Genomic DNA, 14,823 nt, shown 5'->3' on the forward strand with positions numbered 1-14,823 from the left:
CGACCTACCATCTTCTCTCTCTCTCTTCGGCATTCTACTGTGCCCCGCTTTGCTCTCCTCTGCTCTGCTCTGCTCTGCTCTGCTCTGCTCTGCTCTCCTCTGCTCCGTGTTGCCCTTCTCGTCCTCGCCCCCGTACAACGTTTCTATCCCTATTCCTAACGCAGCGTCGAACACACCCCGATTCGACCGAGGCTAGCTCCGCCAGGACACGCGTGCAACCGTGCAATCGTGCACGCGCCTCACGAGTGCGTGCGTATACGAATACGCCGACCACCGACGTTGCTTGCGGCTTAGCACGGCCCGGCACATTATTCAACGGATAATCCATTCCTTATATATTAAAGCCTGAGAACGATCTATCGCCCCGATAGATCACCCAACCGAGCGTACGGGCGATTTTCCATCCGTATTCTCGGCTACTCTTTCTTCGAACCGAAAGCGCGTCGCTTTTATTCCGGAAACGACGGACGCTCCATCCTCGAATCCTCTCCGTTCGAGTTCTTTGAGTTACGCTTAACTTTGCGGTGGACGTCGAAGAGGAGGGAAGGATTCGGACTTTTCCATCGGCGTACATTGTCCTGGAATTGTTGGAAGTCTGCTTGCGACGGCTACTCGTTCGAATCACCCGAGTTTTAGCGCTTTGCCTCGATTCGCGAAACTCCGCGATCGCGAGGCCGCTCAACTTGCCTGAAATAATATACACGGAAAACGTATTTATACCAGGCGTATTTAGGAGTCGTTACCGGAAAGAAAGAGACGGACGCGATCTTAGCGGCTGAGACTCCTCGATTACTCTAACGTTCCAATTTTTTTTAGCAATTCTTTAAAGCCGGTAGAATTCGTCGCGTTCAGTTTCAGCGTGAAAATAGCCGCGTAGGATGGCTGATCGAGCATCGAGTAAGTCGAATCCCGAACGAAATCGGATACGCGGGACTAAACGCTTTGGAGAGAGTTCGCGTTAAAATCGAGTGGCGGGACGGGCCGGTTTTCGGTGGAAGCCAGCATATTTCCTCGCTTCCGTGCGACTATTCGAGAGGAGGATTTATCTGGACGGTCGTTTCCATCGAGCATGCCCCGTACGTGACTACCTGTAGAGTCCCGCTCGAAATAAAACCGAACGACGAAAAAGCACTGACCGGCAAAGAGCGCAGGAGACTCGTGAAAACGAGCGAAGCGCCCCGGAAAGAGAGAGGGAGACAGGAAGAGAGGAGCGTTTGCTCGTCGAACGACGACAGCCTCTACGAGCGGTGCACAAATAAACGTCGCTAAAAACCGTAGTTCCAATCGAACCGAACGATTCGTTAAGTGATAATGACGAGTCGAGTCGATGCGTCAACTGGCCCTCTATACTCCGTTCTCCGCATCCGCTCGGCCTGGCCCGATTACCTCTGTAAATTGTAAACAATTTCACTTCCGCCCTCGAATTCTGTCGCGTCCCAACTTTTCGCGCGAAAGCGCTTCGACCGTACCCGCGTTTTCGCCGTGCTCCGTCTTTTTTGTTCGTAAACAAATTCGATCGACGGACAGGCAATTTAAAGACAAACAGGCAAACGATGTTTGCGAGCAAAAATTACTTTAGCGTTTTCCGATATATGCAACGTTTCTGTTTTCTTTTCCGTGGCACAAATAAACGAGCCACTAGACCGTAAAAGGTAGGAAGAGTCGAGTCGATATCTCGGTTGCCGTCGATTCTATCTAAAATTACAGCAAGGGGGAAAAACTTGCAAGTTTAATTCGCGATAATATTCGTTGCGTTCCGTGTTGCCGTGGAGTCAGTGTTGCTCGCGACTCTATTTCCTGGCAATTGTATCGCAATATCGCGTGGCTCTGGTTTTACGACGAGACTCCCCGTAGATACGCTTCGAGTTTCAAACGGATACTCGGACGGAGCTACTACATTCGTGTCGCGCAAGACGATTCGAGCGTTCCGTGGGTCGGACGTTTACGGTCAGATGTCCTATTCTACGTGGCTGTCCGCTGTCCGCATTCCATTTGCTCGCGGTACTTGAATTTTTAATATACATATTTCTCTGATAGTTTCGGTTACGGTAATTATGACGTATGTTAATAAGAAATTACAGACAAGTTCATCCGGATTGAGAGGAAATTTCTTCGAGGTTATATTTCTCGGGAACTTGATACGGTGTGCGATCCTGTGGCTCAAGCCCGATGTTTTCGGCGCATCCTGTGTACCGATGAATAAAACACACGTCGTTCGTATTCGTTTGCACGCGGCCAACGAGAGGAGAGAAACCTGAGCGCGGCAACCGGTCGACTATCGGTGGAATAGTTTGAGCGCGATATCGGTGAATAAAATATCAAGCGCGTGCATGCGGACAGAGGCGGAAGAGGGGGAGGAAGAAGAGGAAGAGGAGGGCATCGCGTGTACTGGAATAAACGTGTGCACGCAGATTCGCGGCTCGTTGTGTTTTTGCGCGAGCTGGTTCGCGTCTCCGCGACAATTAACGCGCGTGCTCCGAGTTCCAACCTTTCTTTTCCTCTTTCCACCCCTGCTTCTCTCTCTTCCACATCCGTTTAATCGCGGACCACGCTGGCTAACCACGCTTTTGTCACGTGCTCCCCGACCAGAAACGGGCAAAATTCTCGTCTAAATGACGATTTATTCCACGATTAGTTCTTCGTACGTCCGTTTAGGTCGCATAGTTTACGTTTGGCCAATTGAAACATAAACATAAACCCTTCGTTTCGTTAGATGTTTTACGCAAGATCGAGGAGATGGCGAAACCGTGACACGCCTAGGATCGACGAACCTCCGGCCGCGAAAGAAGAAAGAGCTCCGGAGTCGAAGCGAAACGGGGGCTCGAGCGATCCATCCAGCTCGTTCTTAGGCTCTCGCGTACCCTTGCGGGTCTCGGGCTGCCAGCCCCGCCACCCTTTTCTCCCGATCTCGGTCTTCCTCCTCCGGCGGCGTTCCCTCTTCCGACGTTAATTTAGACGAATTTCATTAGAACAAACGAACTTTGCTAATCCGTGCTAATCTGATTAGAAATTTGCCGTGGCGCGGTGCATTCTGCCGCGTGAAACTCCAGCCGGTCGACGGGAGCCTCGAGGACGACGACGGCGTCGGTGGGGCGTCTATGGCACCAGCGAAGGAGAGAACGAGCCTGCTCACCGACTAGCATTCGTCCTTGTCCCCGTCCTCGTCCTCGTTCTCGTCCCGTCGCGTTCGCTCAAATCCCCGTGCATACATCCAACGCTGCTCTCCTCTCTCTCTCTCTTCCACCTTCTCTCCCACCCTCCCTCGCGCTCTTTCGTTTACCCTCCCCCCGCTTCCTTCCGACGCCTACTCGTCTCGCCCACGCCTATATCCTTGCCCGGCAAATATTTGCAGGAATTAGCAACGATAGACGACTACCTCGTAAATTCTCTTCGCCGGGAAGGTTCACGGGATTTTCCGTGAGAATGCTCGGGAAACTGTGAATTCGAAGCCCTTCTTAATTAGGCCACCCGTCGCTCGTCCGCGTCTGCTCCGACTTTTGTTTATCGCCGTCCTCCTGGATTTAGGCTGCGCTTGTCTTTCGATGGTTTCGTTCCGTCCTTCCTCGCACCTCTCGACCGACCAGCTTTCACGTGAGACAAACAACCTACGAACACCCCTAAAAAATGTCGAGCGTCCCGAGAACCAGGGGCGACGTTGCGAAATTTTCAAGCGTATCCTACGCAGCGACTCGGCGAACTTTCTCGGTGGAAAGTTCCCTCGAGCTTTTTCCTCCGGCACGCGGAGAAACGACAGGATTCGGAAGCCGCTGCTTAGCACCAGACACGGGAAAAGTTTCGCGGGTCCATTTGTTACCGCCGCGAAACCATTTGTATCGTTTAAACGGGCCAGACATTTCCGAAAAATGGTCTCCGCGTACAAACACGTTCAAGATCCTCGATCTACATCGGTTGGAAAGAGTCGATCCATCTTATCGGTTGGAACGTGTATCGCGTTCGAGTGGACGCGACGAGCGCGAAAACTCGAGATTCTTTCCCCTCGAACTCGACGAGCCGCGACGTTGCGGTTCGAACGAGACGAGCTGGAACGGAGAGGAGAAAAAGTCGGAAAGAATGCGACGAGCAATTTTCTCGTTAATGCAGCGGTCGGTCGGCGGGTGCGTCGCGTCGCGTGCACCGCGACGTGCATTCTTCGAGGCGCACCGCCGCCAACAGACAGACGGACAGACACACGAGACAATGAAAAATGCACGCACGCCGAGGATGGGCAGTGTGTGCGCTCGCGATGAACTCGTACCCGCGGCAAACTCGATTTCCCTGTCGTGTGCGCGTCTCGGCGCACCGATGCATGCCGTTCTGCGGTTTTCTCGAGACGCGCGTGCATCGTCGAAATCGCCGTGGCACCACTCGATACGAGAAAATATCGAAATAATTTATGCAACGCGAATCGATGGCCGTCGAGTTCGATGCGAGCGTTATCGCGACGCCTGGACTCGTGAATTTCAATGTGGAAAGAGTGGCTCGAAAGGTAATAAATAAATAAGGATGTTTAATCGCGAGTCGGCCTTGGAGCAGATTTAGCGTAACGGGTATTATAGCGAGACGCTCTATTTTCGGTAATAGTTTTCCACGTACGATACATCTGTCTAATTTAACGTTAATTATTCTTCGTCGTTCACCGATCCGTGTCTCTAGCAACGTCTCGCGTCGCGCATACGCCCGCGGTATGAATAAATTAGGCGTCGTCATCTCGAAGGAACGTAGGACAATCGCGGACCTTATCTTCCTATTCAAGGTTCCGAACCGTCGCAACGGCCGCGCCTTGAATTACTATTACAAGTATTATTAACTCGAATACTCCGGTCTAAACACATTCTTTCGCAATGCCGCTCTCCGTACGACAACTTTGAACTCTTAATAGAATCTGTTCTGCCGTCCGCGGCCTTTGTTCCGCAATTCATTTTTGTTCGCGTTCTATTCAACATCTCAAGTGCTCGCCGTATAAGACACTGCTTCTCGATGGATCTCGCATCGCGTTATTCCCGCTCGTTGCGCTCCAAGACGCGTCTCGCGACGCCGTTTCGTCGAGGTAAAAGATGTCGTTCGTTCGAGTCGTCGCTCAATCGGGAGGAAGCTGGACCACCTGGAAGGACGAAATTGCGCCAACTAGAAGAACGTCGCGCTCTTCTATTCAGCTGGCGAGGAAGTTTATCGAAAGCTCGCCGCGAACTCTCGCCAGCCTCCTAGTGGAAATTCTCGGTCGAGACTCGAAGCTGGGGCTCGAAATCGCGGAGAATGAACGCAACCAAAAAAAAAAAGGCGGACGTGGGGGAGGGGGGAGTAAGAAGGGTTTCGAGTTTGATAGAGGATCGAGGCGCGTATCAAACGAGAGGCGAGGCCCTTCGGCCCTTAAAAATTAATTTGAAAAGTCAGCCGAGTGGCTTCCGGATACGATTCGGATATATGAGAAGTCTCGAGGTAGGCTGGGACCTTCTGTATTGCGGAAATCGCGAGGCGCGTCAGACCGCGAACGAAAACTTTTCAAATGAGCCAACTTTGCGTGTGTCTTGCGCTTTCGGCGCGTCTCGCAACCCCTTTCTAGAGAACCCGAAAACCTCGCATATTAGTAAAGTTGTCTCGACAGAGACGCGAGCCTCCGTTCTCCGGAAGCGGCGAGGCCCGTCGCGTAGGCCGAGCATCTTCCAGCCGAACCGTGCTCTTTCACCCAGACGATCGCCTCCGCTTCGACCCTTTGCACTCGCGGAATGTTTTATCGCGAGCCACCGGCAACTTTGAAAACGCGTTCCGTTTCTCGCGTGAAACGTACAAGTACCTGTGACTTCAATTTTATCCGATTGTTTCAACCTGAATTTAAATTAACCGTAAAGTCTACCCCTTCGCCATCCGCTAACCTGTAGTCATCGTCTGTATTCGAAACGCAACCTCTACAGCGTTTTCTTTCCTTGTTACAGGCCAAGTTGTTGGAGTCATCCCACGCTTGGCTCGGAGCCTCCACGTCGAGTATAGCAGGTAAGTTCCCCAACGCTTTCGAAGTTTACCTAATGGTCTCTTAGCCGCTGTTGCGACAGCGCATTTCAGGAAACGATACCGAGAACGCGACCATCCCTAAGTCTGCGCAACAAACGCGGAGCGTTTCTTCGGAACCGATTAGCTCGAAATATTTCGCGGAGACAAACGAGCGATTTCGAAGGTCTCGAGATAGCAAATCGGGTCTCTCTGCGCCAAGAATCGGTGCTCTCCTTGCGCTCGCAATTTCGATTTTCCTTTTCACCGTCGACCGCTTTCCGACGAACCGATGGCTCGAGAAGAAGAGAGAGAACGGAAAGAAACGGGGTAGAAGAGTCGTCAAAACTCGCCTTGGAATTGTTTATTCTAATTCAGGTTCGAGCCGAGTCGCAATTCTTGGAAAAAATAGATTATTATATGTTTTGCGCGTAGTTTCCTGCTGTTATCTACCGTTTAATAAATAGTTGTTACGCGGTATAGAGAACAGTGTATCGAACAGCTTGAATTTATATCGGTGCTAGCGTCTACTTAGTTTATTCTTTGAAAGTATCGTTCGAGAAAAAGAAGAAAAAGAAGTCTAGCGATCTCGTCGTCTCGTCGTTCAACCGCAGCCCCCTTTCTTTCCGACCATTTCGATTCTCCTGGATGGCGAACGGTCCGCCTTGGTTCGTCGATCGAGAGAGGAAAGGGTCGACGAGGTGCGCGAAGGAAGAAGGAAGAGAAGCAAAAAAAAACACAGGGCACGGAGAGATCCTGGGGAGGGTAAGGGTGTCAGGAAAGACGAAAGGAAAGTGGGTGTTTCCGAGTTAGTTCCGTGAAAACGTGGCTGCCCACGGCTGCGTTGGGTCCGTCGGTCTGCTAGGCACCTCGAAGATCGGCTCGATCTGGGTTGGGTGCAGCCAGAGCATCACGAAACAAAAAAGTCGAAACTCCCTGACTGTTTTCTAGCTGACTATTCGACCCTGCTGAAACTGAAGGCGCCCACGTGGACGCGGCACGATCTCCAGGAAGCGATCGAGGCCGTGGTCACTCAGAAGATGCGATTCACCCAGGCCTCCTCCAAATACGGAATACCGAAAGGCACTCTGTACGACAACATCCTCGGGAAGACGAAGAGAATGATGGTCCTCGAAGAGGCGGGACTAAACTCGAACGAGGAGACGGCCGTGTTAGAGTTTTGCTGCGACATCAGCGTCAGTCCGTACAATCGTCGCACCAAAAAGTCCCTAAACGCGATACTAAACTTCGTGGAGAAGATACGCCGGAAACGCGATCCTGGCTTCCTGTTTAACGGTCTTTCGGGGTTCCGTTGGTGGTGGGCATTCTGTAAAAAGCATTCGATAGTCTCGCTTTACTTCAACGACGAAAACGAAAACGTTCAGTAAAGAAAAAAAGAATCGGTTCGAATGGGATCGCAAGAACAGACTTTATCGACGACGTGCTCTCTGCGTTTTTCATCGAAAGTTCCGAATCTCTCCTCGATCGTGCCTTTGTTCGGCGCGTTGCGCAGGCTTCCACGCGCTGAGATTCTCTGTGACGGAAGTATGCCAGTTTAAGTTTACGACTGACGACAAAATGCAACGCGTACCTTCCAGCGCGGGCGCAATTATCGACGGTGTCGACAAAGCGACGCCAGGTGAATCGACGTACGCGAAAAAGCAACCGCCGCCGATAATCTTTGCGCGTGGAAATGGAAACCCTGCGCCACGCTCGGACGTAATCCGTAGAAATACGGAGATTAGGGGATTATACTACTTCTCATCGATATTTTTCACATTCCATCGCGCATTCCGTACACGCGAACGCGATTCCTCCAAGGCACGCGTTCGAAATCTACGCTTATACTCTGTCGCGGGACCAATAAGATTAACGATAAACGGTAGCAATAATAGCACTAATGGTAACGTTTATAGTGATAGGAACTGTAAAATATTGCGTCGTCGCGGGTAACGATTACACCGGCGACAAGATAGTGCCTTCTGCTCGACGTCTTCCATTCGATATAATTTAGCGTAAATTGGACCGGCAGTTTTAGTCGGCAGCTCGAATCTAGAACGATCGCGACGCGAAACGTATTCGATCTTGAAAGTTAGAAATTAATTTATACAGCGTCGCGCGATCATCGACGGACACGCTTCCCGATTTCGATCTCGGCGAATCTCATAATCGGTATTCGAGAGCGTTTTGCGTCTATAGTAATGCATAGACTGCGGATGTTCGTGCACGTAAGATATGCAAAAAAATATATGCAATTTATGCATGCGAAATATGTATATAAATGCACGATAAATATTCACGTGTATATGAAAAGTATGCGACATATGCGAGTAAGTAACATGTTCGGTAGATATTTACCGTGTAGAACGGTATCGCAACATTTCGTAACGTTACTTTCGAACACTTTACCGAACGTTATCGTTTCCAAACGTTTTATTTGACTTGGAGAAACTTCATTTAGCGCATCGTTACAATTAAGCAAACGAAAAGAATGTTGTGCCAAGAGGATATTTAATATTATTTTTTTTAAGCATATGCACGAACATTAGCGGTCTAACGATAAACTTGTCATTACCAACGGCGAGAGTTTGCAGAGTTGCGAATTCTATCGATCGAATTAGATCTTTCTCAACGAATATGTTTCGCGTGTGCTTAATCTACGAAAAGCAAGGCGAGGACATAGCCGGCATTTGAAAATAGCGAAAGAGATCCGTAGACACGCGTTCCCCGGCGCATCGTTTCAAAGTCGTCGACTCGCGTTCCAGCAACTGGTACCGTCGTCGCGAGGGTTGCCCTTGTTCGGGAAACTATAGCGGTGCAAACTTTTCTATTGTCGCGCGAGTAGTTGCGCGTCAATCGAGGCGCTTCCATTCTATTTGTTCTATTTTTAAACGAGTTTGTCAAGTATCGGAACCGAATTGCGTAAGCCTCGATCACGTTTGCTCAAATAAGACGCTAAGTTTGCCCGAGGAAACGTACTAAAAAAGAAAGCAGGACACGAGGCGGAGAAGAAACGAGTTACATTCGAAAACTAAACTCGTGAACGCGCGACGGAGTTTTTGCGTCGGCCTAATATTTACTCGATATAAAAAGGTGTGGAAAGTGGCCGACTTTGGTTCGTCGCGAGCCAGAATCGCACCTCGTCGCGAACGTTCCGTAGGGAATTGATCGAGTTAGTATAAATTACGCGTTCGATATTCGTCAGGCTACGGCAGGACGTTCTTCGATTATACGTACAACGATACGCGAAAGGTATAGAAGATACACTGCGATCGCGAAACAGAAAAGTAGGGTAAGAGATATAAGTAGGAAAGTTGTGGAAGAAGAACGAAGAAAAAACAGACAAAATGCAAGAGAAACAAGATTCTTACCGTTGCGGAAAATGTGTGTTAGTCTTCGAAAATAATCCTGGATGAAATCGATAGGTTTATTTCCGGAGAGTTATTTTTTTTAAACGTATAGAGGTTTCTGGTATCGCGGCATATCGGACGTAGTCTCAAATTTATGAGTACGCATAAGTGCAAAGTCGAAAGATATTTTAATACAAATTTAAAATAGGATTAGTTTTTGTAGAATTGTACATTTGAATAACTGTAATCATGAGAATTGAAATCGCGTCGAAGCGGTTTACGAATGACATTTTTCTAGACAAACATATTAGACGTGTCGAGCGAACAAGCACGTACTTTTTTTTATTATTTAACCTCTTCGTGTTCACGTGACGTATCATCTGTGATAGAAGTGCCTTTTTATTATAATTAGTTTGGTTAGCCTACGTCGGCCATGTCGAATGTACCTTATACTGTACGAATAGTTGGATCTTGTACGCGCGTGCGTACGGATTTCTTGTTTTCAAGTTTCGAATCTGTCCTTGAAGCTGTCGTATATCAAGCGATGTATCATATTTTCCGTAAAGGATGTTTCCAAACTCGCAGAGCATGGCGCGTATCGAGCATTCCCGCAAATATTGTAGTTGGAACAAATGTTTAAATTGCTCGAGGCCACCGAGCGACTGTTCTCCCCGCTCTATCGTTTAGAGAGCAGCGGTGAAAAGAAAGCAGAAATGGGAGAAAATTATGTTAACCTGACGCGTGTGATCGAAACACTTGTAGTATAAATATAGTGGTAATTGGAATCATAGAAAGAAATATTTTGCAACGAACGAGTAAAAATTGGAGTAAAACTTTGCTCTCGTCTCTGAAAGAAAGTGGAGAGAGGTGGCTCGTGCTCGACGTGATTGTCGCTCGGGGAAGCGACCTTGAGCGGCTTAAAGCTTTTGTCCCGACTGTAGCGAACAAGCGACAGCTTTCAGAGTACGGTGCCGCCCGAGTTACGCGTCCTTTGCACATACATTGCGCAACACGAATTTATCTTGTGGTCCCGTTGGTAAACATACGATTGTCGCTTTCTCGTCGCGGTAATGCTCGAACGGGCGGCCGTGCGTCATTGCGCTTGAATTGCATCAGAGTTCGCGTTGAATCGACCTCGAGCAATTATTCGATGAATTCGCGGCCGAACTCTCGCGATATACTCTCTCGGCATAGAGAAAAAATCGCGCTGCACCGTCAACGCGATACGTGGATCAGAGATGAACAAAATATACCGTGCATGCTCGTTATACCTGGACAAGATTTTGTCCATCTCTGACGTAGACACTTTACCGTGAAGATTGTTTCATTCCGTGATACACAGTGTTCTATTGGAAGCAGTCCTCTTCGAACACTTTCGTTACTTGTTTCTTATCGTTTGAAATGGCGAATGCATCGAAGTGGGCTGCTTTTAACTGGACAGTCTGTAGAATCGTAGCGCTACCTCGGCGAAATGAATAGTCTTTTTTCGTTTCGATTCGCGTTTTCATAGTTCGCGGGCGTAGGAACGACGCAACGCGTGCGTATTACGATGCCGGGATCCACGGGGTGCGCGTCCGCCAGTTCTTCGACAAAGCAATATAACAAAGAACAAAATTGAACACTCTTAATTCTTGAGTGATAAGGGTTGCCAACTGCGCCAAGTACGAAGAAAAGACATACTTTCGTTGTTCAAATTTATCGTTTTTTAATTTTTAGAAATATTCAAAGGGGGGGGGGGCGGGACGATTGAAGCATAATCGCTCGTGAATCGATCGCTAATCTTGGGTTATTCGCTAGCAGCAACTCTACCGTACACTATTCATATATAATATATATGTGTATATAAAACATGGTATATCGTCATAAGCAATCCTGCTGCTAGCATCGTGGCGAATGGTTTACGGTAGATTAACTACCGAATGGCTCGATATTATTAACTCGTTCGCGAGGACTTAAAACATCGAAACCTCGAGCAACTCCTTTAACCTTTTCTACCAAACACCGAAGAATCGATCTTGTTACGACTCTATCGTACGCGTCGCAATTTATTCGGAGCAGCGTACCTTTGGAAGAGAAAAAAGAAAAAGTGCGAAAAGAGATTAAAAACAGATTGTCCTTTCCAGAAAAAGACGGTTGGCAATCCTAGAGATGGCGACTCGCGATTCCCTGTCGCGCACGCGTGAGCGTCGGTACACGCGTCCGTCTTTCCAATTAATTGTATTAATCGTCAAATTGGAGGATGCTCAATTAAACCCAATAAGTTAACTATTAAATAATCGTTGCGAATTGAGGCCAGCATGTTCTTGGCGTGGCCAGCATGTCCGAGTTGTGGCGCGCGCGCGCGCGCGCGCGCCTAGGCCAAAACTGTTGCGAGGCTGGCGATTACTGGTTTAACGTTAAGCAAAAATATTTTCTATTAACGAGCGCGCTTGTTTCCGTTATGAACTCATTCTCTCATTTTCATTCTGCAGCGATTGTATGCCAACGATAATACAATCGATACGTTAACGTACACGACGCCGCAGTGTCTTTATTCCCCGTCCCCCGTTTCCCCCGCAGCAATTTGCCTTTCAATGCTCTGTTCGCAGGTACGCTTCGGCCGACCAGCCACGAAGGAACCTATCCACGTGATTCTCGCACCTTGACTCGACTTGCCTGCGTGTCTGGTTATATACGCTATTTACGCCAGTCGCTTGCATCGTTCGGCCGTACACACGAATCACCGTGACGATTCGAATAAATTTCCATTCGCTCGCGCGAACTCGTTTCGTGCGTTACTTTTCGCCACGACGCGGACAACTTTTCGACAGAGATGGGCGAAATTCGCACCAGGGAAACTTGTTCGATTACGGATCGATAGAATTTTAGTTATAGATCGATATTGCATCTCGAACCATTTACAATTACGCGATCGTTAACGTATGGATTCGCGAACAAATCACAATCGCGAAAGCCACGCAGACTTTCTATTCGTCTTACGTTATACGAATAAAATTCTAGCCCATCTCTGCTCCTCGACCAATCTGATACGAATAAAACGAATCGAAACGGACCGATTCGATCGGAGAAAGGTCGAAAAGCTGATCGCGATCGATACGATACGCTTACCGATTCTTGCCTCGGGTCTTCTCCCTCTTCCCCCGATCGAGACGCGGAACATTTACTAACGCTGTGCTTTTTCTGTTTTCTCTTTTCCGCGGGGGGCGTAAACTAGCAGACAGCTACCAATATCAGCTGCAGTCGATGTGGCAGAAGTGCTGGAACACCAATCAGAGCCTGGTGCACAATCTACGCTTCCGAGAACGCGGTCCGCTCAAGTCCTGGCGACCGGAAACGATGGCGGAAGCGATCTTCAGCGTCCTCAAGGAAGGATTGTCTTTGAGCCAAGCTGCCAGGTAATTAGCTGTTCGTTTCGATCAAATATTCGATACTCGAGTATACAAGATTCGATCCAAAAGTTGTGCCTTTTTTGAAAATTATTATCAAATTAAAGCAATGCAGGGCTCCCAGAAGGACGGAAAATTCCAGTTGAAACTAGTCGTCGAGGCATTAAAAAAGTCGTAAAACAAAATATATATACATAGAACACGTTGTCATAACCTTAAACTAAATATGTAGATCCGTGTATTACCTTGGGACGTCCTCGATTTAACAAGGTACGACATACCGCAAAGTTCCGATACATTCTTTTTCCTTATCGTTTTCTAGTTTCCTTAGTAAATAAATAATCGAACGAAAGTGGAACATGGTTCGAAAAGGACACGAGGCATCGCCGTCGACGATACGAGGAATCTCGCGAATTATTTCAACGAACAAACCGAGCATAATCGCGTGGTTCGGTCGTTTTCATTTGCAGTCGTCGTTTCTCCGTCACTCAAACATCGCTAAACTAAATTTCGTACGTTCGCTGAATAGAGAAGCGCATCGCGACGCTATTTAACCAGTCGAATCGTCTGGATTATGTCCGCGTCAGACGTTTCTCTCCGTTTAAGGAACACGATGAGAAGAATTTCATTATTAGCTGGATATTTGCGGCGCGACGGAGTAAATTAAACTAAGAAAGTTCATCGGACCGATGTAACGAAATGCCGAATTTTAAACGAAACTGTCGCCAAGATGCAGGCGAGGATTGCAGATGGACAAGGTTCTGTAAACTTTCTTTTTTAAACCAGTTTCCGTCTTCCTCTCGCGATAATCGAAACGAAAAGATCGAACTTTACGCACCTCTGAACAGAACTCTTGACTAATCGTCACGTTGACATTTTACAACCTGGACCGTAAAACGCGTATCGTGCACGCGCGATACCGCCGTCAAAGGGTTTTCCGCTCGTGAAATGTTTTACGGAACGATATTCGATAATCTTTAACGCGACCCGATCGACTCGACGAATTTTTCTAAGACTCGTTGTTGGTTTCTGTTCCAGGAAGTACGACATCCCCTACCCGACGTTCGTCCTGTACGCCAATCGAGTGCACAACATGCTGGGTCCGAGCGCCGACGGCGGGGCCGGTGAGTGTTAGTTGCCATTTTCACTAAACCCTCGCGTCACGGCCGTTTCTCGTCTCACGGATCTGCCGGAAACGCGGACTCGAGTGACATTCTTTAAAACCTGCTCCCCCAAATTTCATTTCGATTCGACCTCCGCGAATGTGTAACGCGCCACTGGTAGCGGAGCAAGGACACCTCCTTCCGATACGATAGGAAACCACGAACACGATTAATAGATAGTTAACGAACGGGGAACTCGAGGGCGTGTAGCCGCGAACATTAACCAAGGTTGTAAAAGACGCCCGCCATTGCGTCGCGACACGGAAACGATTTTTCCGCGATTGACGTCGAGCGTCGGGCGTCGGGCGGCGGGCGTCGGGCGTGGGGCGTCGGGCGTCGAGAAACGGCGGATCGTCGCGAGTACTCCAATAGATCTTAGCGTTACGATCTTTAAGTACGATTCCCGCGGTTTTCGGTTGCTCAGATCTCCGGCCGAAAGGAAGAGGCAGACCGCAGAGGATTCTACTGGGTGTCTGGCCCGACGAGCATATTCGCGGGGTGATTCGAGCCGTGGTGTTCCGCGATGGTCACTCTCCACACATCGTCAAGGAAGAGCCAACCTCCATGTATCCAAGTTTGGCGAATTACGCCGCCTGCAACGGACCGGAAGGCGCGGTCAGCCCTGGAGCGGCAGCCGCTGCCGCGGTTGCCGCGGTCGCTCAAGGTAACGTCTCTTACAACACTTGTACGTTCCTGTTTCATCGTCTTTCACCTCCCGAAACCTTACGAACGCTTCCCGCGACCGTTCTCCAACTTTTTTCCACTGGAAACTTTGCCCTGCAGGCCTGTTTTCAAATTTTCCTCTTCGCATCATTCGCTCGAACGGCATACAAAGATTTCGATAATATATCGAAGCGCGCGAAAGCCACAATTGTAGTTATATCCAGAAAACAGAAATTTTATCAATTATTAATTGGCTACGGATGGTTATGCATATGACAG

At 48.7% G+C, this 14,823-nt stretch overlaps 1 protein-coding gene across 7 annotated transcripts in view; it reads left to right on the forward strand.

Moving 5' to 3' along the window:
• LOC128872291 (protein bric-a-brac 2-like) overlaps nucleotides 1–14,823 on the forward strand; it is a 239,417-nt gene that overhangs the window by 216,306 nt on the left and 8,288 nt on the right. For 2 of the 7 annotated variants that reach the window (XM_054114815.1, XM_054114818.1), the window contains 4 exons: nucleotides 5,931–5,988; nucleotides 12,547–12,727; nucleotides 13,757–13,848; nucleotides 14,306–14,545. In XM_054114815.1, the coding sequence (XP_053970790.1) occupies nucleotides 5,931–5,988; nucleotides 12,547–12,727; nucleotides 13,757–13,848; nucleotides 14,306–14,545 (571 nt within the window). Of the gene's footprint in view, nucleotides 1–5,930; nucleotides 5,989–6,933; nucleotides 12,527–12,546; nucleotides 12,728–13,756; nucleotides 13,849–14,305; nucleotides 14,546–14,823 lie in introns of those variants that run through there. The other 5 variants (XM_054114817.1, XM_054114819.1, XM_054114816.1 and 2 more) reach the window with 4 other exon arrangements.

The sequence above is a fragment of the Hylaeus volcanicus genome, chromosome 2, assembly GCF_026283585.1.
Source record: "Hylaeus volcanicus isolate JK05 chromosome 2, UHH_iyHylVolc1.0_haploid, whole genome shotgun sequence".
Taxonomy (NCBI): Eukaryota; Metazoa; Arthropoda; class Insecta; order Hymenoptera; family Colletidae; genus Hylaeus; species Hylaeus volcanicus.